General features: G+C 45.9%; 1 protein-coding gene across 5 annotated transcripts in view; it reads left to right on the top strand.

Annotated features, from left to right (window-relative positions):
• LOC141643621 (uncharacterized) overlaps positions 1–25,376 on the top strand; it is a 50,898-nt gene that overhangs the window by 2,291 nt on the left and 23,231 nt on the right. The window contains exons 6-10 of one of the 5 annotated variants that reach the window (XM_074452839.1): positions 16,555–16,691; positions 16,917–17,023; positions 17,129–17,256; positions 18,045–18,142; positions 20,060–22,394. In XM_074452839.1, the coding sequence (XP_074308940.1) occupies positions 16,555–16,691; positions 16,917–17,023; positions 17,129–17,256; positions 18,045–18,117 (445 nt within the window). In that variant the 3' untranslated portion in view covers positions 18,118–18,142; positions 20,060–22,394. Of the gene's footprint in view, positions 1–16,554; positions 16,692–16,916; positions 17,024–17,128; positions 17,257–18,011; positions 18,672–20,059; positions 22,395–25,376 lie in introns of those variants that run through there. The other 4 variants (XM_074452838.1, XM_074452840.1, XM_074452837.1 and 1 more) reach the window with 4 other exon arrangements.

Genomic DNA, 25,376 nt, shown 5'->3' with positions numbered 1-25,376 from the left:
ATAGTGAAATTAAAAGAGCAATTAGAGCAATTGTGACAAAGTAACAACAAATATGTAAAAAGGGGGGGTTTTTGGTTTGGTTTTCAATTGTAACAAAAGCAAGACAAAAATCAAACAAGAGTAAGCAACAAGTAATCAAGTAAGTGAGTCTTTAGATGGAAATTTATCAATTTGAGAGAGACTTAATCCGACCCAAATTTAGGCACTTTAGTTGATAAAACCACTCAATCAATCCTTCTAATTACTATTAATGTTCTATTAGTGAGATTGAATCTCCAAATTCCCTTAATTAGAAGTCAATCACAAGGAAATCACACTTAATAATTGACCCAACTTATTAACTCCTCTAGTGGAAATCACACACATAGATTAATTAACAAGAAGATGAAGCAATAGGAATCTAATAGGTGTAATTACTCACAATGAAATCACAATTAATTAAACCAAGAAGAAATCACATTCATTAGTCTAATAACAAGTTGTTGCAACATGAGATTACAAGGAAATCACACTTAATAAACCCAACAACATGTAAATTAAGGAACTTAGAAAGATTAAGTAACAAGGAAATCACACTTAATCACAATAATCTAACAAGGATTCCAAAATTAAGCAATTAAACACAAGAGATTAAGAACAATAATAATAATTAAGGAAAGACTAAGGAGTCTTACAACCAAAGATTACACTTTGAGTCGGATTAAGAAAGGGAGATTAGTTCTCCATGCTAGATCTAAACCCAATAACAAAGATGAATAATTCCCCAATTACAACTTGATTAATTAAAAGTGTTCCGGGTGTAATTCCGGAGCAGTGATTAGTTACCACCCGTGGCTCGTAGAATAATGTCTTGAGCTGAATCCTTCTTGCTTCTATCGTCCCTCGCGGCCTCCCCTGCAATGAACGAAGGCGAGGGCTTGGGCCGTGTGCAGCGTACTCACTCCGACGCTCAAGTCAGTAAACTTAAAGGATCAAGCTGTGTAACTTGGCTAGGTATATATTGTAGAGAGAGAAGGGAGATATTACCAGATGAATAGTGTATTTAGGTTATAATTGTGAGATCCTTTCCTCAATGAAGGTTGAGGAGTATTTATAGACTTTCACCTTTTGTCACGTAGTGGCCAAGTGGCCAAGTGGCTAGCAGGTGAAAAGACTGATCTACCCCTCGGCCGAGGGACCTATGGCAGGCCGGCGGACAATGTTGACTCGCCGCCGAGGGGTCTTGGATATGAGTACGCGGATGTGTGTCCCTATGGAAGGTTGTCACGCCGAGACCCGTGTGGCGGTATGGTATGCATCGGCTAGGCTATCTAAGTCGTTGACTTCTTTGTGGATATCTTTGACCTTGCTCGGTGTGTTGACTTGGTCGGCGGTGCGAATATGCCCCCATCAATTTGCCCCAGCGTAGTCATGCTTAGTGGTATGGGCTCCGATGTACGTTGAGCATGTATTCTGCACAAGTAATTTTTAGAAATTTTCTGCATCGGCTTCTTCTTGTGCATAGGCGTGGCTCTTGCTAGGCCGTGCCGTATACCATATCCTAGGCGTGCCGTATACCATATCCCCCTCCTCCACGGGATGCGTAAAGGGCACTCGATGTGGAAAAGAAATATGACGCCGGCGTGACCAAGGCCGAGAGTCTTGGTTGATTTTGATTGCCCCGGCCGTGCTTCCTAGCTTGGTTGATCGGTGGCGGCGGAGACCGGATACTAGGAATTTGTTGAGGAAGATGAATAGTTGAAGGGATGTGAACGGGCGTGTTGAAGACGCTTGGTCAGTCGCTTGCGTTGATTGACGTTTAACTGTTGCGATGATTGACATTCCGTGGTTGCATGCTCGACACGTGTTTGCTCGTTGATTGGCCGTTGCTTCATGGTCAGTGCTCGATTGGCCCTTCGTTGTGGGCTTTTTCCCTATAAATAGGTAGTTTTAAAGTGATTTTGGTCACTAATTTCATTTTCTCAAATTTTCTTCAAAATTTTCGTCTTGCTAAAAACTCAAGGGCTTCTTTTTCTTCCATCTTGAGTTTTTGATCCCATTGCACTTTTTCCTTTGAAGGTAAACAAACGAATTTTTCTTTTCTTTGCTTTAGTAATTTGTTGTGAACATGTCCGCCATCGATGCCGGGCTAGCACTTCCGCGCCGGGGGGTTCCCCGTCGCGTCTTGACGAGGAGGAGATTTTAGAGGCCATCCCGCTAAGGTTAGGGGGTCCTGAGCCTCCTTCTCCCGTAGATGACCCGCCCTCCCTGGGAGTTGGAGGATGAGGATGATGTTGGTGTTGATCACGGTGATGGGGCTCCGTCGATGGTGGGAGGATGACTGCCAGTCGTGGCGAGGCTCGCACGACCGCCTCGACCGTGTTTGGACGAATAAATTCGCTAGTAGTTCCGAGGGACCCCCTGTTCGGAGATCATTTCTTCTTCGGTGAGGGATATAAGATCGTTATCCCGGAGGAGGGTCGAGTGGTCTTTGCCCTCCCCCGGCCATATCGGCGTGTACCTTAAGCATTTGGAGTACGGGCTCCGGTTTCCTTTAAACGAGCATGTTGTGGCCATCATCAAAGCTATGAACCTTGCGTGGCCCAACTACATCCGTTGGCCGTAGGGACGATAATCGGCTTTGTGTGGCTCTGCCTTTTTAAAGGGGAGGTCCCTACGGTCAACCTATTCCGCCGACTTCATAGTCTTCGTACGTCGATCTCCGGAAGGTGGGGTGGTACGGCGTCCGGACGAGCTGGATATGTCTCCGTAAACAAACTTACTTCCCGCAAAGATTGGGTGGGGCGATGGGTGTACGTCCAGTGCTTGGAGGACTACCGTTCTTGAGGTCTTTCCGGGGCCCCGTTCATTTGCGGTGTGAGACCCGGGAAGAGTATGAGAAACACGTCTTCCGGGGTAGCAAGGTTAAGATGGACGCTTCTTTTGTCCCCCCTACGGCGGATGAGGAGCGGGCAATGCGGCTATTTGATCTTTGAGGAGGGATGGTCGCCCCGGCTCGGTTATTCTTCGGGACGAGATGCTCTGCCGCGTCGGCCTCATACTGACCCTCGGCCGTGGTGAGTAGGGTCGGTGTGAGGCCCACCTTTACTTGTTATGCTCCTGTTTGGAGCTTTATTACTTCTTTCATATAACTCTTGTTTGGTTCTTTGCGGATCGATTTGGTCGGGACACATCGTCGAGAGAAGGACTTGGAGAGGCTTGGGCTTGATAAGGACGGAAAGGTTCTCATCCGCCATCCTACTACCGGCACGTGATCGCCGATCGTCTCCTAACGGTCGTGGAAAGACAGACAAAGGCATTGATCCGGAGACGCTCGAAGCACGGGTTCTTGGCAACGTCTTTGAGAAGATCAAAGAAGGCGGCGTCCAAGTCGGCGGGCTGCATCGGTGGCAACTCCTCTCCGAGGCCCCGTGGTCGCGAAGGACCGTGTGGAGGTGATCAACATTTCTGAGGGAGAGGTGACCGTTGCTAAGGCCCCTTCTCCGAAGAAGAGGAAAGATCCACTGCCTTCTCGCCGTTCTTGTGGAAGGGCACCTTCTACCACCCTTCGGCTAAGAGGGTTCGAATCGGTACGGATTTAACTTGTGGTTCGGATTTAGCCGGCTCGTTGGGCGTTCTGACGATAGGCTTTACGATGTGGCAATGCACGGTGACATGGATTCCCTCTGTGATTTTTTTGCGGTTCCATCGTCGGAGGCCGCCGTCCTCACCGAAGCAAAGGGGAAACGGCTGAGAAGGCGGCGAGAAGGTGGGTGGCCAAAATGTCATCGTGGACTCCTCACCCCGGAAGGTTACCCCCACCGAACTCGTGGCGGAGGGTGAGGAAATATATAGGAGGTTGGGGAGATGGAGCCGTCAGCCGCCTCCTCATCGTGGAGCGAAAAAAGGCGACGGCCGAATACGGGCCGTTGATTACAAGGCTCGAAGCTTGATCTCTCTGCCGAGGGGAAGCCGGAAGGCTAAGTTGGATCTTCTTCTTTGCGAGGGCGTGCGAGAGGAAGGCGAGAAAGCTGCGAGGGCCGAAAGGGCCAAAGTTGAGGAGGTCGATGGCGCCACGGCCAAGATGATGGAGGAGCGAAATAGGTATAAAGGTGCCTACGACGCCGTGGTTGCAAGAGGGACGAGTGGGAGGATCGGTTCCGAAGCGGCGGAGGTGCTCGGGGACACGCGAGCTATCCTTGCTCGAAAGAGAAGGATATTGAGATGCTTCGAGATGAGGTCCTTCCTAAAATGTGCGTCCGATTCCGGGCCAGGCCGAGGAGGCGACCGGGGAGGCGATAAGAAGACTCGTCCCCGAGGGCTCCTTTCCATGTGGATAAATTTGATACTCTTTTGGATGAAATGGCCGAGGCCGAGGAGACCGCGGCTACGGAGAAGGCCGAGGCGGCGAAGGCGGCTCGGATAGGCGAGGCCAAGGCGGCTTATGATGCGAAAGTGAAGGAGGATGAGAGGTCAAGTCGCTTGAAGGTGCTCGGCCTTCAACAAAGCCGCCACCGATGATCTTTGTGCTCTGCGACGCAGGGGAGCATCGAGCATAGGAAGACGGGCGGTCGTCACCGGACTCACCGGCATCTCGGATAGCTTTAGGCGTTCGGGGCCAATTATTGAGCCTTCTCTCCCCGCCATCCTTTTGGCGCTTCAATTTCAAGTCCGTACCTTTTGTTTTTGTTTCCTTGCTTTTTGTAAAGCTCCGGTAGGTAGAGTTTAGGCAATCCTTATGGGGACGGCCGTCGTTTGTACTCTTCTTGCAGTCATTTTAACAAGGTTTTATCTTTTTGGTCCTCGGCTTGGCGGACTCGATTACGATCCTTTATTTGCCTTCTTGTGTCATTGGTCGAGGCGATTTGAATGTATGTTTTAACCGTGTGTACATGTTGACCGCTAGATTGGCGTCTCGAATTACGTGACCGTGTATACGTTTCTTTTTTAGCGTATCGGCCGACGTGTTCCCCGTCGCTCTCGGTTTCGGCCGAGGTAATCGGGGTTGCGGTTTCGTTAGCAATCGCAATCGTGTAGGCACGTTGACCGCTAGATTGGCGTCTCAATTGCGCTGAGTATACGTTTCTTTTTAGCGTATCGGCCGACGTGTTCCCCGTCGCTCTCGGTTTTGGCCGAGGTAATCGGGGTTGCGGCTTCGTTAGCAATCCTTATTTGTGTAGGCACGTTGACCGCTAGATTGGCGTCTCGGTGCCGAGTATACGTTTCTTTTTAGCGTATCGGCCGACGTGTTCCCCGTCGCTCTCGGTTTTGGCCGAGGTAATCGGGGTTGCGGCCGATAGCAATCGCAATGTGTAGGCACATTGACCGCTAGATTGGCGTCTCGGTGCACCGAGTATACGTTTCTTTTTAGCGTATCGGCCGACGTGTTCCCCGTCGCTCTCGGTTTTGGCGAGGTAATCGGGGTTGCGGCCGATAGCGATCGCAGCAATGTGTAGGCACGTTGACCCAGCTAGATTGGCGTCTCGGTTACTGCACTAAGTATACGTTTCTTTTTAGCGTATCGGCCGACGTGTGCCCCGTCGCTCTCGGTTTTGGCCGAGGTAATCGGGGTTGCGGCTTGGATAGCAATCGCATTGTGTAGGCACGTTGACCGCTAGATTGGCGTCTCGGTGCACCGAGTATACGTTCTTTTTAGCGTATCGGCCGACGTGTTCCCCGTCGCTCTCGGTTTTGGCCGAGGTAATCGGGGTTGCGGCCGATAGCAATCGCAATTGTGTAGGCACATTGACCGCTAGATTGGCGTCTCGGTGCACCGAGTATACGTCTCTTTTTAGCGTCTCTTAGGCCCGACGTGTTCCCCGTCGCTCTCGGTTTTTGCCGAGGTAATCGGGGTTGCGGCTTCGATAGCAATCGCATGTTGTGTAGGCACGTTGACCGCTAGATTGGCGTCTCGATTGCACCGAGTATACGTCTCTTTTTAGCGTCTGCGGCCGACGTGTTCCCAGTCGCTCTCGGTTTTGCCGAGGTAATCGGGGTTGCGGCTTTGATAGCAATCCAATGTTGTGTGGCACATTGACCGCTAGATTGGCGTCTCGGTTGCGCCGAGTATACGTCTCTTTTTAGCGTCACGTGACGTGTTCCCCGTCGCTCTCGGTTTTGGCCGAGGTAATCGGGGTTGCGGCATCGATAGCGTTTCTTCCCTTCGAGTTTCCGTCTAATGGCAAATCGTTGAGGGGACAGACACTTTGATGGAGAGCTTTGGTGATTCATTTGCTTGTCATGATCGTGCGTTGGGGTGTCCACAATGTGTTCGGACACCTCCGCCGCTATACAAAGTATTTTCTCGAGTTATCGGTGTTCCAATGGCTCATCGAGGCACACCTCCCATGTCTGTCGGCCGTATGTGCCGGCCTATTTCTTTTCTTCGATCACTTTGTAGGGACCTTCCCGGTTGGCCGTCGGTTTGCCATGAATATTTCCTTTGTTGGTGGCGGCCGACTTTCTTAGGACTAGGTCTCCTACTTTTAAGTCCCTTTGTGGACTCTTCGGTTGTAGGCTCTCTTCATCCTAGCTCGATATACGGCGAGTTGAGGCGCGCCGTGTCTCGGCTTTCTTCGACCGGTCGAGGGAAGCTCTAAGGCCTTCCTCGTTTTCACTTTGGGTCAAAAGTGGCCGTTCGGAAGGTCGGCACTGCGTCGCTTCGATCGGTAAGACCGCTTGAGCCGTAGACTAGATGGAAGGGGGTGTATCCGTTGCTTCTTTCTCCGTGGTTCGAAGGGACCACAGGACGCCGGGTAGCTCATCGGCCCACCTTCCCTTAAGATCTTCAACCGTCTTTTTCAAACCGTTGAGGATGGTTTTATTGGCCGCTCACTTTGCGCCTGTTACTCTGCGGGTGGCGGGAGACGGAGGAATACGCAAACTTGATGCCAAGCTCCTCAACCGATTCATTATCGTCGCTCCAAAACTCGCGGCCGTGGTCGAATACCATAACTTGGGTAATCCGGCGGGTTATAACGTTTTCCCAGTTACCTTTCGACGGCGGTGTGGTCTTTCTTTGCATGCTTGCTACGGCCTCGACCCATTTGGTGAAGTAGTCAACGGCGACGATTAAGAACTTCCTTCCCCCGGAGGCCGTTGGGAATGGCCCTAGCATGTCCATCCCCGTTGTGCGAAGGGAAGGGGACTAAGCACCGGTTGTAGGTCCCCGGAGGAGCGTGTATCACCGGGCGTGCATTTGACGATTCGTGCACTTCTTGGTCTTCGTTACGGAATCTTGAAGCATGGTGGGCCAGAAGTAGCCGGCTCGGAGAGCTTTGTGGGCTAGTGTTCTTGCCCCCGTGTGATGTCCACAGATGCCTTCGTGGATTTACTCACGATGCTCGGCTCTGCGTCGGCGGGGACCGACACACTTCAAGAGTGGTCTTATTACGGATCTTACGCACGTTCTCCTTCGAACAACGTGCACAGCGGCGATCCTTTTATTTTGGCCGAGGGGTTGCGGCCCTCCCAAGAACTCACTGTAAGTTTGTATCTCATTATCGGAGTCATCCACGTTGTCTCGGTCTCATGTTACCCACCACGCCGACGGTCTCGGTGATGCTTTTCGCGTTTACGATGTCTACCCGGCACGGTTCGTGACATTCTTGATAGTTGGTGCGCGGTTTGGAGAGCGCGTCGGCCGGTTGTTCTCGGATGCGGGGACACACTTTGGATCCGGAAAGATTTTAATTTTGCTACGTCGGCTTTTACCCTCTCTAGGTACCTTACCATTCCGTCGTCCCGAGCCTCATACTCTCCTCGGATTTGGTTGGTAACCATAGCGAGTCGATTTTAACACAATGTGTTACGCTCCGGCGACCTAGCTAGCTCGACTCCGGTTATCACCGCCTCGTATTCGGACTCGTTGTTCGAGGCCGAGAAGGTGAATTTCAAGCGTACTCAAACTCATCCCCGTTTGGGGCCGATGATAAGGATGCCGCTCCGAGCTATTCGCCGTGGAGGAGCCGTCGGTGTAGACCTCCCGTATGCCTGGGTTTGGCTCTTCCGATACGTGCGTTCGGCCGGGAAGTCTGCAAGTGCTTGCCCCTTTATCGAAGGCCTTGGTTTGTCTTGAATGCCGAAACCGGAGAGTTCCACCGCCCGTTTGATGAGCTGCCGGATTGTTCGAATTTTTCCAAGGATTTCTCCAATGGCTGATCGGTTAGGGCCGTCACGGGGTGTGCGTCGAAGTAGGGTTTTAACTTCCTTGTGGCGACGACGACGGCGAAGGTCGCTTTTTCGATTAGTGGATAATTCCTTTCGGCGGGCGGCGAGCGTGTGGGCGACAAAAGTAGATTGGGTGTTCTTTGTTTGTCTTCTTCCCCGATGATCACAAAGATCGACCGTGGCCGAGGTTACGGTATGTATAGGTATAGCGTCTCCCCATTATCGGCACAGACGGGGGTTGGGAGAGTCGAAGATGAGCTTTCGGTTGTTTGAAAGGCGTGCTCTCTTCTCCCCCCCACCAAGTCTTTATTTCCTTTCGGCACTTTGAAGAATAGGGTGCTCTTATCGGTACCGAGAGATGAATCGGGCGAGAGCCGCCATTCTCCCTGTCGATATCATAACCTCTTTCCGATTCCTTGGTTCGGGCAGGTCTAGGATTGCTTGGACTTTGTCCGGATTGGCATCTATGCCTCTGGCCGACAAGTACGCTAGGAATTTTCTGCCGGACACCGAAGTTGCATTTCATTGGGTTGAGCTTCATCTTGTATTTCCTTAATGAACAAAATGTCTCGTGTAAATCGACCCAGGATGCTCATTGTCGGACTTGCTTTTTCTGATAGCGTCGTCGACGTATGCCTCAATGTTTCGCCCTTTTTGGTTTTGAAACACTTTGTCTACCCGACCTCGTGTACGTTGCTCGGCGTTCTTGAAACCAAACGGCATCATTTTGTACATGTATGTGCCGTTGGCGGTGATAAATGCGCATTTAGGCATGTCTTCCTCGGCCGTAAACACTTGGTGATACCCGAGAAGGCGTCCGGCGAGGCTCGGCGTGGTGTAACTGCCGTGGCGTCGATTAAACTATCTATCCGAGGCAAGGGATAACAATCTTTGGGGCATGCTTTATTAAGGTTGGTAAAGTCTACACGCATTCTCCACGCCCGATGACTTCTTCACCATTCAACATTGGCTAGCCACTCGGGGGTAAGTCTGGCGTGATGAAACTCGCCGCTAGTAATTTATCTACTTCGGCTTTGATGGCCTCGTCCTTCTCGACCGAGGAGTTCCTCATTCTCTCGCTGACGGGCGGCGGTGGGGAGCACGTTCAGCTTGTGAACAATCACCTCTCGATTCACGCCTGGCATCTCGGCCGCCGAGTATGCGCAAACGTCTTTGTTCTTTCTCGGCGGTCCAGGAGGTTGGCTCGGATTACGTTCCGGGTTGACACCGATGGTTACGGTGCGGCCGGATCAATCTCTACCTCCTCGGTTTACGCCCTTCGATCATGCGGGTGGTCCTGGTCGTTCCGGATCCGGGTGTGTCTTGTATCCGGAACGATTCTAGTTACGAAGCGACGCTCTCTCACCCTTACTAGATACCTTATTGTCTTGTAGTCCTGGGCTTCGCACTCTCCTCTAACCTGGTTGGTCACGAGGAGCGAATCTGTCTTTACCATGATACGTTACGCCCCGGCGCTTTAGCTAGCTCGATTCCTAGGTTATCACCGCCTCGTACTTGGATTCCCCAGGGGTCACCGAGGTAAGCCTCGAGGCGTGCTCGGATACGTCCCCGTTTGGGGCGATGATGACGATGTCGGCCCTCGAGCCATTTGTCGCGGAGAGGCGGTTAGCGTGAATTTCCCACAAACCGGATCTTCCTCTTTTTCGAGATGAGCTTATGTGCCTCCCCCCGGTCCGAGACATACATCGGTGTCGGGGCCGGATGGATATTACTGTCGATCTCGCTCAAAGTGATCCGGCCTATGAGTACGTCGTGGCGGGTGTCTGCGTCGATGACTACGAATTTAGACATAACGTTCTTGGCCGCACCTCCTCGCCGAACCTCACCGTGGTGATTGACCCCGGGGTACCGGTCGGCCCCGAAAAAAGGCGTATAACGGGTTGGTGCGGGGGCTCAAATTTTCAATCCTCGGGCCGAGGCCGAGAAAGCATTCTCTGTTCATAACATTCGTGTAGGCGCTGTGTCGATTAGGCACCCCTTCACCAGGTGGTTGGCTATGTCAGGCGGACCGTGTAAGGGGTCGCTATGAAGGGCGGCGACTCCCTCGTAGTCCCTTTGTCCGATGGTCATATGCGGGATCTTTGGGAGCGGGGGTCGCTGTGTTGGGCACAAAGTTGATGGCCGGATGAGGTTCATCCTGGGGCCGTTTGTGCTCATTAGCGGATCCGCCGCTCTCGTTGTCCCCGATGACGACATTGACTACTCTATCCGCTCGAGGCGGACTTGCTTATTCGATCCGCCGGCGTCGATTTTGGCCCCCTCGGCAACATACTTGCTTTGAGGCTTCCCGTCCGGATTAGCTCTTCAATGGCATCCTTCGGTGTCGGCAATCGTTGGTTAAGTGTCCGGTGTGGCGTGGTACTTACGATCTTGGCTCGTGTCACCGTCACTCCTCGGCCTAGGGGTCTTTCCCGTTTCGGCCCTCGTTCTTGCTCAAAGCGAAGACCTCGGCGGCGACACGACTAGGGGTGTGATCATCGTACCGTTTTTGTAGTCGTCCCCGGCTCCTCCGGCATCCGCCGAGTTTTGTTTTCTGCGGACTTTTACGGCGTGGCTGTTACTCTCACGGCGTCTTTCATCGAGACCGTGACCGTTGTTGTCACGGCGTTTTTCATTCGGGTTAACCTCCCGGTGGTTCTTCCTTTCTCGATTGCTCGGCCTCGTTTGGGCCTACCCAGGTCTTGTGGTAGTCTTCTACCTTGATGGCTTGGTCGGCCAATTTTACGCGGCGTCCAAACCTAGGCCTCCGCACTTGATGAGCTCGTTTTTAAATCTCCCTTCGGGAGGCCTTTCATCGGTCGAAGGCCGCCGATTCGGGATTGATTTCTCGAATCTGCTGGACCTTTCCGTCGAACCTTTTCACATAGTTCCGCAGAGACTCGTCCCCCTCCTGTTTGATAGTTAGGAGGTCCGACGTCTCCACGACCCTTCTCTTATCAAAAGAGTCTTGGGCTAGAAAGGCGTTCCTTAGGTCGGCGAAGTAGTACACCGAGCCGTCGGGAAGCCCTTTGTACCGGCTACGAGCCATCCCACGCAAAGTTGTTGGGAAGACTCGGCACCGGACCTCGTGGCCGTCTTCCATACCGACATGTAAGACTCGAAAGCCTCAGCGTGGTCGGAAGGATCACTATCTCCTTTGTATGAAATCGGTGGCAACTTGAGCTTGGGTGGCACCGGGACTTCTAGGACGTAGGTGTTGAGGGTTGCCGACCACGTGTTGAATGACACGTGGCGATCGGCTCCTCGCATCCCTATCCTGGCTTCTCCCCTCGTGGCGGGAGGGGCTCCTTCTTCGACTATGACTCCTTCTCCAACTCTGCTGAGTCGGACTCCTCCGGCTCCTTTGGGGTATGCCTCGTTCGTGTGGCGGGGACGCCGTCCTTCCGCGAGTGCGGGAAGGACTCGGTCTCTACGCGCCCACTTTGGGCTCCCAGGCGTCTTGGCCGGGTCGACTTCTCCTAGTGCTCCGTTCGATTTCTCGGAGTCACGTTTTGGGCCTGTTATCTGGACGGTTTCCGCCGCTCTTGTCGGTGTGACGGTGTGAGCGGGCGTGTTCTTGATTAGGTCCGGGAGCATTTTTAGCTTTTCCACGTCGACCACATGCCCCGTGATGGTGACCTGGTTGGTTAACCCGGCGCGTCGGGTATTGCGCATCCCGAACTCCGGTTGGATTACTCCGCCGGTGGAGGGTTGCTCGACTCCAGATTTGTGGACGACATCATCGTGGTAAAATTCGGTTTCGTCCGTCACGAATACCTCTTGTTGTTTCGACATTTTCTTAGCTTTTCGGGTGGGTTTTTATTTTGAGTTTTGTTTTTGTTTGGGAATGAATGTGACTAGCTTCTAGTGTCTATCCCCACAGACGGCGCCAATTGTTCCGGGTGTAATTCCGGAGCAGTGATTAGTTACCACCCGTGGCTCGTAGAATAATGTCTTGAGCTGAATCCTTCTTGCTTCTATCGTCCCTCGCGGCCTCCCCTATGCAACAATGAACGAACGAGGGCTTGGCCGTGTGCAGCGTACTCACTCCGACGCTTTCAAGTCGGTAAACTTAAAGGATCAAGTTTGTGTAACTTGGCTAGGTATATATTGTAGAGAGAGAAGGGAGATATTACCAGATGAATAGTGTATTTAGGTTATAATTGTGAGATCCTTTCCTCAATGAAGGTTGAGGAGTATTTATAGACTTTCACCTTTTGTCACGTAGTGGCCAAGTGGCCAAGTGGCTAGCAGGTGAAAAGACTGATCTACCCCTCGGCCGAGGGACCTATGGCAGGCCGGCGGACAATGTTGACTCGCCGCCGAGGGGTCTTGGATATGAGTACGCGGATGTGTGTCCCGGCTGGAAGGTTGTCACGCCGAGACCAGTGGCAGCCGATGGTATGCATCGGCTAGGCTATCTAAGTCGTTGACTTGCTGTGGATATCTTTGACCTTGCTCAGTGTGTTGACTTGGTCAGCGGTGCAGAATATGCCCCATCAAAAAGTGTGCATAAGATGTCTTAACCTACTTGAAAACATCTTATTTATAGTCTAACGTAACCTAATAATCATGGGCTTAACACCGGAAAAGCCCGTAACACAAAACGGCATGAAACCCAGAAAAATCGCACCGGCGAGTTCTGGTGTCTGGAAACTCGCACGGTGCGAGTTCCTTGCTGTAGTGCGCTTTTCTTTCGTGCTTGCTTGATCCTTGGAAGGCTTTCTCGTGGTATTTCTTCAATGCTTATTCTTCACCCTTCCTTGGACACTTCCATTGTTCTCTTGACATCTTGTTATTCATTAGAAACATGCTAAATGATAATGCATTTGGAATTGGTTAAATAATATGAAAATCGTCAAAAACCATCCCCAAATGTTACCAAATGAGCTCCAAGTGGTGCCAAAACTATGTAGAAATAGGAGCTCATCAAACACCCCACACTTAGCCCTTTGCTCGTCCCGAGCAAACTAGGGTAAACCTAATGACCACCTAGGCCAAGAAAGTATGGGCACTCCTAATTCCCCTCTCTTCATCTCACTCTTCCTTCTTATATCATCCCTCGACTAAAGCACATTGTCACTTTTCTTCATAGCTCTAATAAGTGAGTAAGCGACCCAAATTCCACCAATACTAACCTCTTTTCCCTCACTCGTCCTCCTTATCACTCCACTTGGTTAACACAAGGCTACCATAGTCATCAAAGCCTCTCCTAACCTATCAATTAGGCAACCTCACATACCTCCATACTTCAACACAACTCCAACAATTCAGAACTCAACCTCACCAACAATGCATAAGACAAGTATGCCAAGCACTAGTAACAAAGTAAGCTTCCAAATCCCCCTCCTAGTCTTGGCACACTACTAACCTACCCTTCCGGCCTTCTAGAGCTCCACCACTTATGTCACCAACATCAAATGGAAATAGTCATGTATGTGACATGATTTCAAGGCTTCAAAGAGGTCAACAAGATTTTTCAATTTTTTCCTAATTCTCTCATTTTGCCTAAACCGCCCTTTCGGGTTTTCGGTTTAGCTCTTTTCCTCACCTCTACCCTCGTGGCTCGCACTCCTTTTTTCATTTTGCCCGGAGCACCCTTTCGGGTTTTCACTCCGGCCTCGGCCACTTTCCCACTTTTGCCTAGGATGCCCTTTCAGGTTTTCATCCTAGTCGGGTTTTTCTATTTTTTTTTTTTTGAAATACGATACATGAAACAAATATATTACAATATATACATGATTTTACCAACTCATGCCCACCCCACACTTAAATCTTCACTTTGTCCCCAAAGTGTGAGGTGAACACCCTAGACTCACTCAAGAGTGTGAGCTTGAGGCACCTCCATGTCCCGGAGGTCCTCCCCTTCTTCTTCTAAATCTAGCCATTTCGGCTCTTGCTTCATTGACTTGAGTCTCATTATACCCTTGGTATTGGGTGGGGAATTGTTGCATGTATTGAGCATTCATGGCCGCCACCATATCAAAAGTTGCGTTTTGGGTAAAACGCATCTCTTCAAAATCCTCTTGGTAGTGGTGATAGCGGTTTTCGGTGATTCCCCACCGAGCATTCTCCGTAAGTTGCATTTGAGAAAGGGTAGACTCAAGGTTGGTGACACGGTTTGTGATGTTCGATTGCCATGTTTGGAAAGCTGGGTAGTTGAATTGAGGACCCGTGAAAGGGTATTGTTGTCGTTGTTCTTGTGGCATTTGAGGTGGAGTGAAATGGGGCTCATCAAACGGAGCATTAGGCATGGGTTCATCATATGGTGCATCATCATGTGGCATGTCACCAAAAGTTAAAGCTCCCCCACTTGTGGTTGCTCTCCACCCTCATCATCATCCGGTTCAACTACTTGGGCTCTATCAACCCAAAGGTCCACAAATGCGTCGTCGGGAGGCATATAGAAGTCTTGTGCACTCCCCCAACCCAAGGGTGAGGGTGAGTTGGGGGACGGGGTAAGTACATGTAGTACATGTAGTTTTGGCCACCCATGCACCAAATTACCAAGGGGGTGATTTTGTCGACCACCTCAAGCAAGTGTGCTTTTCCCAAGAATTTGTAGTCCATGAGACCACTTCCGTCAAGTTCATAAGCATTAGGTGGAATTGGTACACCCGTCTTTTCCACAATCAATTCAATCATGCCCCCGATGAAAATGGTCCCCTTTGGTTCCTTTTGTAACTCAAGGCAACCGCTCACAAACAAGTCAACCCAATCCGGTATTCCCCTCCCCTCCGGAGTCATGGACCATAGGCATTGTATTTGTTGGTAGTTCATTTTTATAGGTTCGGTCATGACCAAGAAGTTGGTGTTTATGTGGCGGCTTAAGAGGCGCAAAACCGGGTTGGGAGTGGTGGTGTTCTTTGAGTTTCCAAGCCTCACATCCCCCCGTGATATCATTCCAAAAGGCACTCATCTTTTTTTTGTCAAGGGTTTCTTTGATGGGGGCTTTGGTGATATGGAGGGTCTCTCTTACCTCATCATAAGTCAAGGTGTGGGTAAGCCGGCATGCCCGGAATTTGATCCCCGGGGTCTTATCCCTTCCCAATTTCACTCTCTCCAAAGAAGAAAGAAACTCAAAGGTAACACCTCTTCGGGTGGGTACGGCCATGTTAATGTAAGACTCAAGCTTTTATTTAATTATTTTATTTTAAGAAAATTGACCATCTTAATTAATTATTTTATTTTAAGGAAATTGACCATGTTTTAGTTTTTTACGAATGTTTAGGAAAAGTACCAAGCTTTTATATAATTTAAATTTAACCCAAACTATATAATATTTGCATTGAGATCCCTTAATCGGGTCCATCACACGGTGCTATTGATTTAAAACTATATAGTATAATTAATTTGCATAGTTTTAAATTTAATATATAATTTTATGATGATAATAATTAATACCATAAGTGTGCATGTTTATACTAATTAATTATTTTATTTTAAGGAAATTGACCATCTCCTAGTTTTCTATAAATATTTAGGAAAATTATCAAGCATTTTTTTTAGTCTCCTTGAAATTGACCATCTTAATTAATTATTTTATTTTAAGAAAATTGACCATCTTAATTAATTATTTTATTTTAAGGAAATTGACCATGTTTTAGTTTTTTACGAATGTTTAGGAAAAGTACTAAGCTTTTATATAATTTAAATTTAACCCAAATTATATAATATTTGCATTAAGATCCCTTAATCGGGTCCGTCACACGGTACTATTGATTTAAAATTTAAAACTATATAGTATAATTAATTTGTATAACTTTCTTTAATTACATTGAAGTCCCTTGGTTTCTGGATTTAATATATAGTATTGATTGATAATCATTAATCTGCTTAAGTATTTTTCAACACTAATGCGGATTGTTACGTTTATAATCCGATCTTATATTAACCATAATTGCTAAACTCTCTAAAACCCTTATCTAGAAAAAACCGTACAAATTGTACGGGATCAACACTAGTAGTAATTAGAAGGATTGATTGAGTGGTTTTATCAACTAAAGTGCCTAAATTTGGGTCGGATTAAGTCTGTCTCAAATTGATAAATTTCCATCTAAAGACTCACTTGCTTGATTACTTGTTGCTTACTCTTGTTTGATTATTGTCTTGCTTTTGTTACAATTGAAAACCAAACCAAAAAAACCCCCTTTTTACATATTTGTTGTTACTTTGTCACAATTGCTCTAATTGCTCTTTTAATTTCACTATTGCAAAACCCCCCTTCTCTTGGGTTCGATCCCGTGCTTACTACTTTACTAGTCTAGAATTAGTGTTAATTAGTATGCTTAGTGGTATATAAATTGTTAATTTGGCCGTCTTTTATTGCCACGTTTTAGGCGTGTCAATATGTTTTTCTAATTTTACGCTTTTCTTGTTTATAACCCTACACTTGTAATACCGCAGAAGAGTTCATGATAGGCCGAGGGATCCTGCAAAGTGGAATGAAATAGCTGGTGTAGTTGCAGCCGTATCAATTCCAGTCATAGCAAATGGAGATATCTTTAATTATGAAGATTTTCAGCGCATTAAACTTGCCACAGGTCCAACTCCCAACAAACTGTATAGTGGATTATTTTTGTAGGTTTAACTTTTCAGTAGGCATATATTCTATGGCTTATCCTAGTGGAATAGTCAATTGTTTTTTCCTTTAACCTACATCAGTTTGAAATTTATTTTTAGGATCGGTTAATTGCCGTGGATACTGCTACCTTTTTCTAGTGCTTACAGTAGGGTATCCTTTTCTTACTGATGTTTGTATATACTAGGTGCTGCGTCTGTGATGGTTGCAAGGGGCGCTCTTTGGAATGCTTCAATTTTCTCTTCACATGGCAAGTTGCCATGGGAAGAGGTGAAAAAAGAATATCTTAGGAAGGTATATTTTCATTAAAATGAAATATGAAGAAACTTATGTGCAATATGCTCATTAGCACTTCAAACATGAACTAATCTCCCTCCATACACGAACACATAATTTCAGAGCATTTTATGGGATAATGATGTTAAAAGCACAAAGCATACCTTGAAGGAAATGATAATGCACCACTCTTGCCTTGGGCTACCTGAAGGGAAGGCTGTGATTAAGTCGGAAAACTTGGAGCACCTTGCGTAAGTTTCAATATTCCCACTCATTATTGTTAAAGTTATTGCTTGATTCACTCAAACTCTTTTATCTCCATCACCATTAGTGTTGCCATATCACACTATCTGATAAGAGGCCAGACTTTGCACTTCCTTTTGAATCCGAAACTTGTGAAATACCTTCGTATTGGCATTCAGACACGTGCAGCTGTCTGATACTTAAAGCTGATTCTGACGAACATAGATTTGGGACTGCCACTTGCTGATTCAGTGATGCATTAACCACAGAATGTCTTCAGTTTTGTAGAGTGTTTCCTTCAATTCTTTGCCAATTGACTCCACTTATGGTTCTGTGGTTGATGCTCCATTCACTTCGTAATGTTTTAACTATGAGTTGCATTAACATCTGTATCTGAGTAAACTATTACCTCTGTTGTCTTTCTCACCCTTTGTGGTAATGGATAAAGTAAGTTTCTCTAGGAGAGTCCAACGATGAGTAGGATTCATCTTCTCTGTTCCGTTTTTTTTTTTCATTTTCCTCCCAACACCTCTACAAGTCTACAACGGTAGAGGTCGAATTTTGGAATTGTGAGATGTTTCTGTTCTTGTAACTATTTTTATATCTCAAGGGTAGGAAATACTGATGTGCATTTGGCAACGAGGTCGTGTATCTAAAGTTAGGTTTATTTTGAGTTAAAATGTAGATTGGATTATTATGAGAAGACCCTCTATAGTTCGGAGTATTTACGTTAAATAACCCTAATGTGTCAATGATATTTCAGGAACCTGTATGAAGAAGAGGAATGATATTTCAGGAACCTGTATGAAGAAGAGGAGTACTTCCGATTTGTCCAAGGAAGCAGGTTGCTGTTAAATAGTAGCAGATGACACGCAATGCTCACAACAAAATTATGTAGGTTTTTGTTCTCTACTGCTGAGATATTTAATGTTTTTATTTAATTTAAAAAAAAAATTATTTGTCTTTTCGGATTTATTACACCTTTTTACCAACAACTTTCTTATATATTAATACTTCGTTCACTTTTAAGGTATTCCAAACCCTTAAGTTTTACTTCGGTTTTCAAAATCGTTTTAATCTTTATTCTCGATTTAAATTCTAAGCTTTTATAAAAGAAATCCGGACTTCGATTTTAAAACCTATAAGTTTACATGGCTTTTGTTTTATGTTTCACCCCCTTTTTGTTTTTCACTTTTTCTTTTCTTTTCTCGCATTGAGGTGTGCTTTCACCCATGGACGGTTTCAAAGGATGATTCATGTCAGCCGACCCCAAATCATTTTGGGATTAAGGCGCTGTTGTTGTTGTTGTTGTTGTTGTTGTTGTTGTTGTTTGATCTCTACTACTCTCTCCATCCTGATTTGCTATTTTTAAAGGATCATTCGTGCTCCCAGGGCTTAACGAAAGAATCATTTTCTTTTATTATGTTCCTGTTGTTCTTACTATTCTATGTGTTTAGAAATGACTTGAACACACAAATTCTCGACTAAGTTTTCTGAACCTCAAAAGAGCAAATGAGAATTCCTTCCATCGTCAACGCTAATTTGCTTGAAAGGATCAGAGGTGATTAGAACTGTTGCCCTCCGTCACAAATGGTAAGACCCAAAACGATTTGGAGAACAGGTCTTGCTGTAAACAGTTCTCATATTACCTCCTAATCATTTGTTGCCCCATCTTACAATGTACCTTGATGAAGTACCCTAAGGATCTGTTTGGATAGGAGGATTTGGAGGGAAAGAGAGGGGAGGGAAAGGAAGGGATGATAAATCCTTTGCTTGGTTAGCAAAATGGAGGTGGAGGGATTTTGAGGGGAGGGAAAATGAATCCCTCCACTTCCCCCCTCCAAGCCAAATTATTTCCTCTCCAACAAAGGCAAGATTTGGAGGGAAAATGACCTCCTTCATTCTCCCTCCCCTTCCCTTCTATCCCTTTCTCTTCCCTCCTTCTCCCTCCCCTCCCTTTCCCTCCACTTTTGCTATCCAAACACATCCTAAGGGTGTGTTTGGATTGAGTGATTTGAAGGGAAAAGAAAGGGAGGGAGAGTAGGGGATTTAAAATCCTTTGTTTGGATAACAAATGAGGGTGGAGAGAAAAGGAGGACAAGAGATTTAGAGGGATCCAATTTCCCTCCTCCAAGCCTAATCAAAATCTCTCCATAATAGGCAAGATTTGGAAGGAAATTGTATCCAAACACCCACATACCATTTCCTCTCCCGACATTTTTGCCAATATAGTTTAAGAAGATATTTTAGAGTTGTAACTAATAATTTTTTACAAAGTATAACAATGTTTATTTATTTATAACTTTGGGAGAACAAAGTGAAAGCAACTATGTAACATATTGTATATACGTAAATATTTGTTACTTGTGCCATTCATAAGATGCATAATTAATTTTGCTCATTTATAATAATAATAATTGTTCGAAATTCTAAAGTTATACTCCCTCCAATCCAATCCAAACTACCCATTTGACTTTTCACGGTCTATGAGACTACACTTTGACCACGTTTTTCTCCGTTTATATATTAGTTTTTTGTGTGGAAATTATAATTTTCCGAAACCTCTTTTTATAACAAACGTAAATATATAATTTTTTTTGTATAAATTTTAAAAATTTGACTAAATATAATCGATGTCAATATTTAACAAGGCTGACTTTAAAAAGTGAATGGATAGTTTAGTTTGGATTGGATTGGAAGTAGTATTATTGTTTTACTTTACTCTTTCTGTTTTCCATAAATATAATCGTACAACTTATTCGGAATAATTTGGGACACAAATATTTGATTTTTAATTATTGGATGTTGCAGGGTATTCTTGTAGATACCCAATATCTACACCTCCCAAAAACCACCCGATGATGATCGAACTATAACGTGTTTTTGATATGCGTGCGTGGATTGGCTATACATGAGACAGTTTAATGCACTACTCGAATATGAAAAATGATTTCAAAAGTTTTCTAACTTCATTTGCATTAAAATAACACTATTTAGAGTTAAAACCGTCTTCGGATCCAAAATCGACAACTCGAGTCAACCTGAGTCAACCCAAATCTCAAATGTCAAATATAATGCCATGAATGTCTTTATCATGTCATTTCTATTAAAATAACTCTATTTAGAGTTAAAACCGCCTTCGGACCCAAAACCGACTCAGAAACTCGCAACTCGAGTTAACCTGAGTCAACCCAAATCTCGAATGTCAAAAATAATGCCATGAATGTCTTCATCATGTCATTTCCATTAAAATGACCCTAATTAGAGTTAAAACTGACACCGAGCCAAAAACCGACTCGAAATTCAAATCCCGACTCACACGGGTCAAAGACACAAAATACCTACCCCAAATATCACCTAAGAGTAAGCTTACACGGCTAAGCAAACCTCAAAGACCACAAATCACAACCAACAAAACATTGGTTAGAACAAATGCAAAATCCAAATTTGCGAAAGGGACAGTACACCCCATTATATCACGAGGTAGCTCGCGCCTCAATGGGGTGCCTCCTTAGCCTCCAAGCAAAATCAACAGACCTACCATCCCACATTTCTCTATAAATACCCACCATCACACACTACAATCTTCACGCGAGAGTCCACCCCCTCCCTCTCTCTTAAACTTCTAGACTCGACTTCCTAAGTCACAAAATCGACACGTGCTTACGACCTACCGATCGTAAACACAAGCCTTACACATTTTGTTTGGTACCGTCGCCGTGCATTCGACCGACCCATTCGACCAACTCAACATTAATCAACATGTTTTTCAACAACATATTTTCAACTCATTTTCAAAACAAAATCCTTTTTTAAGGCACTCTTTTAAACTTCTTTGATCGCGAGTAGTCACAACGAGAAAACCGTCTCTAAAGTCGTCTACATCGCAAACATCAAAATACGTAAATTTGAGGGTGTAAACATCTCATTTATTTCATGTCTTTACTGTTTTGATGAGTTTATAAGCATGAACAATGCATAACACGATTCAAATTTAGGTTAGACGAGCCAAAACCGAGTTTTGGCATGAGACAGGAGCTCCTTGCTATGCAGGGAGGCTCGCGCCTCTTGTGGGTGTCCAGGTCAGACTCATCCGTGTTTGTTCTCGTCTTTCCTCTTTATTTCTTTCTTATTTGCAATCGGTTTTTACCGTTTTAAATGTTTTAAATCGTTTTTATGACAAACTTTTTAACCATAAATTATAATCACCCTTGGTTCCATATACCATGACGGTTTAATCCGTGACTCGGTGATATTATTTGGTTAATTACATTTAAAAGAAATTCTTTTCTTTTATTTACCATTTTAATTCATTTTTATGATAAAACATATTTTGACCATTACAAAAATCATCCTTGGTTCTTTATACCATGACGGTTTATTCCGTGACTCGATGACATTATGGTTAATTACATTTTAATGGGTATTTTAACACCTTTTTCTTTTATTTACCATTTTTCTCATTTCTTTACATTTGTAAACATATTAGTCATAATTCATAATCATCATTGGTTTCTTATACCATGTCGGTTTAATCTGAGTACGATGATTAACTTGACTAATTACAAAGACATGAACTTAACATGATTAGTTCAAATCAAACATTTTACATTGTTATTTGTAAACTATGCTTTTCAAAACATGCAAATCCGACAACGAATATTACTAATATAATAGTAATTATTCCGAGTCATGCAAATCATACATGCAAATTATTAATCACACGGTTATAAACAACTTTTTTAACAACCAGGAGACGCCCCTTGGTTCACCCCATGGCTCGCGCCCCAAGAGGCCTTCTGCTTTCATATTTCAAAACCCGGGCAGAGCCCCTTATCTCGCCAATAGGCTCGCGCCTTAACAGGACTGCCTGACACTGTTCTGCCTCGTTTTTAGCACTTGTCTAGGACGATCCCGATTACGGTTAATCCGAACACATGACTGATCAGATTGACAAGCTTACGTTTTTACACTTTGTCATTTGACACCCTTTTTCAATAAATGGATCGTGTAAAGCATCATAATCCGAATTTGGTAAATGGATGTTTAATTTCCGTTCTCACATGCAAATCAACCATAAATCCAATTTGACATCTTATGCTTGATATTTGGATTAACAAACCGACTTAGAAAGCTCACATATTAGGTTAACACTTTTGGATGTGCATTCATGCATTTACACCGTTGTTCCGGGTGTAATTCCGAAGCAGTTATTTGTTACCACTCGTGGCTTGTAGAATGACGTCCTTGATTGAATCCTCCTTTCGGTCTCCTGAAACAATGAACAAACCGAGGGCTCGGCTTTGGCCGAGCGTACTCACTCCGACGCTCAAGTCAGTGAACTTAAAGAGATAAGTTGTTGTTACTTGGCGAAGTATATTTTGTAGAGAGATAAGGAAGATATTAACAGATGAATAGTAATTCTTAGGTTAAATTGTGGATCCTTTCCTCAATGAGGGTTGAGGAGTATTTATAGACTTTCACCTTTTGTCACGTAGTGGCCAAGTGGCTAGCAGGTGGAAAGACTGATCTACCCTCGGCCGAGGGACCCATGGCAGGCCGGCGGGCCCTATTGACTCAATGCCGAGGGGTCTTGGATATGAGTACGCGGATATGTGCCATGGCTGGCTAGTTGTCCTAGCCGAGGCACAAGAGACAGCCGACAGCCGCGCGTCGGTTAGGTCATCGAGTCGTTGACTTGCTGTGGATATCTTTGACCTTGCTCTATATGTTGACTTGGTCAGCGGGTGCAGAATATGCCCCATCAATTTGCCCCCAGCGTAGTCTATGCCGTGGTATGGACTTTCGATGAGTGTTGAGCGTATTCTGCGCAAGTAACAATTTTTCTGCCCCGGCTTCTTCTACCTCGGCTTGGTTCTGCTTAGGCCGTACCATATCCCCCCTCCACATGGGTGTGTAATGGACATCAGATGTGGAAAAAAAAGTGGCGCTGGCCGAGACCGAGGTTGTGAGTGCCGTGTGCTTTTGATTGCCCTCAGCCGGTGTTGCCAAGCTTTGTTGAATCAGCGGGCCGTTTGGCAAGTAGATACCAAGGGGTGTGTTGAAGAAGATACGTCGATTGTCATTCTGTCAAGGAGCGTGTTGAAGAAGTTTTGTAACTGTTTGTCGATTGACCTTCCATGACTGCATGCTTGACATGTGTCTCGTTGCTGATTGGTTGACGCTTCATGGGCTTTGCCCTGATTGGTCGGATTGAGTGGGCTTTGCCCTATAAATAGGAGAGTTAGCCCCTGAATTTGGCCTTCCAAATTCATTTTCTCAAAAAAAATTTCTTCTTTCTAGCCCTCTTTGACGAAACTTCTCTCTAGCTTTCAGAATCGTTATGCCGGCGTAGCACTTTTTCTTCAAGGTAAACAAACAAATTTTCAACTTTTAATTGTTAAGTTTTTGTTGTGAACATGTCTTCTGCTGATGCCGGTCCTAGTAACCGTGCGCCGGGGGGTTCCCCGTCGCGTCTTGATGAGGAGGAGATACTAGACGCCATCTCGATAAGGTCTGGGGGCCCTAGGTCTCCTTCTCCCGAAGTTGATCCAAAAGCTTTGGAGGATTGGGAGTATGATGATGATGTTGATGATGACGATGATGATGCTGAAAGGGCTCGTCCTAATGAGGGGAGGCAGTACATCATGGATCACGGCGACGCCTGTAAGGCCTGCCCTGACCGCGCTTGGACCCACAAATTTGCCAGCTGTTCTGGTCCTGACGTTTTCGAACGTCACTTCTCCTTCGGCAGGGAGTATAGTATTGTAATTTCTGAGGAAGGTCAGGCGGTCTGTTGCCCTCCTCCGGGCTGCATCGGCGTGTACATCAGACACCTGGAGTATGGGCTCCGGTTTCCTCTGAATGGACACGTTATGGCCATAATTAAAGCCATGAACGTCGCCGTGGCCTAACTGCACCCGTTGGCCGTTAGGACTATAGTCGGCTTTGTGTGGCTATGCCTTTTCAAGGGGGAGGTGTAACACCCCCATACTCCAAGTGCCTTACCAGGACCACTCAGGTATAAGGATGTCACCATCTCGGTTACCCGAGGCAATGATATTCATAAGACAATAAAGAAACATATTTAAAAGTAAATAGTTTAAGTGATTACATGATCAAAACCAAAACTAATGAACTGAAATACAACATTCTCAAACGGTCTACTGCTAAAACTATCAAAGCTATAAGACACCGTCGACACAAATGGAAGACTTCTAACTGCCACGTGATGACTCATCCCAGCTATCCCATACGCGTCATATCATACCGCTCAATAACCGCTCACCACCCCGAATGGATCACCACGCTTTTAAAACATTTAAACGGGTCGATACTAATCACACAATTCAATATATCAACAATAAGATAAACAGACAACTTAACCGTCACACACACACACAACCACACCAATCCCAACAATCTCAATCACCGATCGTCCACCGGACCAGCCACAGCGATGGGGGGACCGCAGCCGTTCCCACCTAAGCCCCGCTCATCATACCGAGCGATAACCCCGTCCCATTAATGTGCACATCCCCTGCGCCGTGGGCGGGTTCCACGAAGGGCGAAACTAGGGCGTGAAGCCACTCCCGCAAGTGACTCCACTCACCGAGAACGCATCTCGAGAACCATAGACAACAATTACAATCACAATCACAATCACAACAGTCACAATACAATTACTATATCAAACAATCAATCTCAACACATCAACAATCATCCCATTATGGGACTAACACCGAGTAGAAATCCTACCCGGAAAGCAACACAATCATCGACGATCTAGCTAAAAAATTGTCTCAAAACCTCTCCTTTACAAATCCTTCTCCTATCACATAATCACATAATCACTACCAACACAACAAATCATAAAAATCCCCAATCCCAAAATTAGGGTTTAAACAAAGTCAACCAAACGCTATAAAATTGGTATGTAGGACTTACCCTTGACGCAAGGAACACTATGATGCAAAGAACAATGAAATCCGACACCTCTAGCTCCGGAATTTGTCAACAATGCGATTAGGATGATGAATGAACTTGCTTTCTCTCTTTAACAAGAAATTAGGTTTTTGTAAAAGTGTTTAGAATGATGACGGAAAGATTATATATCTTAATCGCATAA

Source organism: Silene latifolia, chromosome 2 (genome assembly GCF_048544455.1).
Source record: "Silene latifolia isolate original U9 population chromosome 2, ASM4854445v1, whole genome shotgun sequence".
Taxonomy (NCBI): Eukaryota; Viridiplantae; Streptophyta; class Magnoliopsida; order Caryophyllales; family Caryophyllaceae; genus Silene; species Silene latifolia.
Note: the sequence above shows the minus strand (reverse complement) of the source record. Positions and strands in the feature narration are given on the sequence as shown.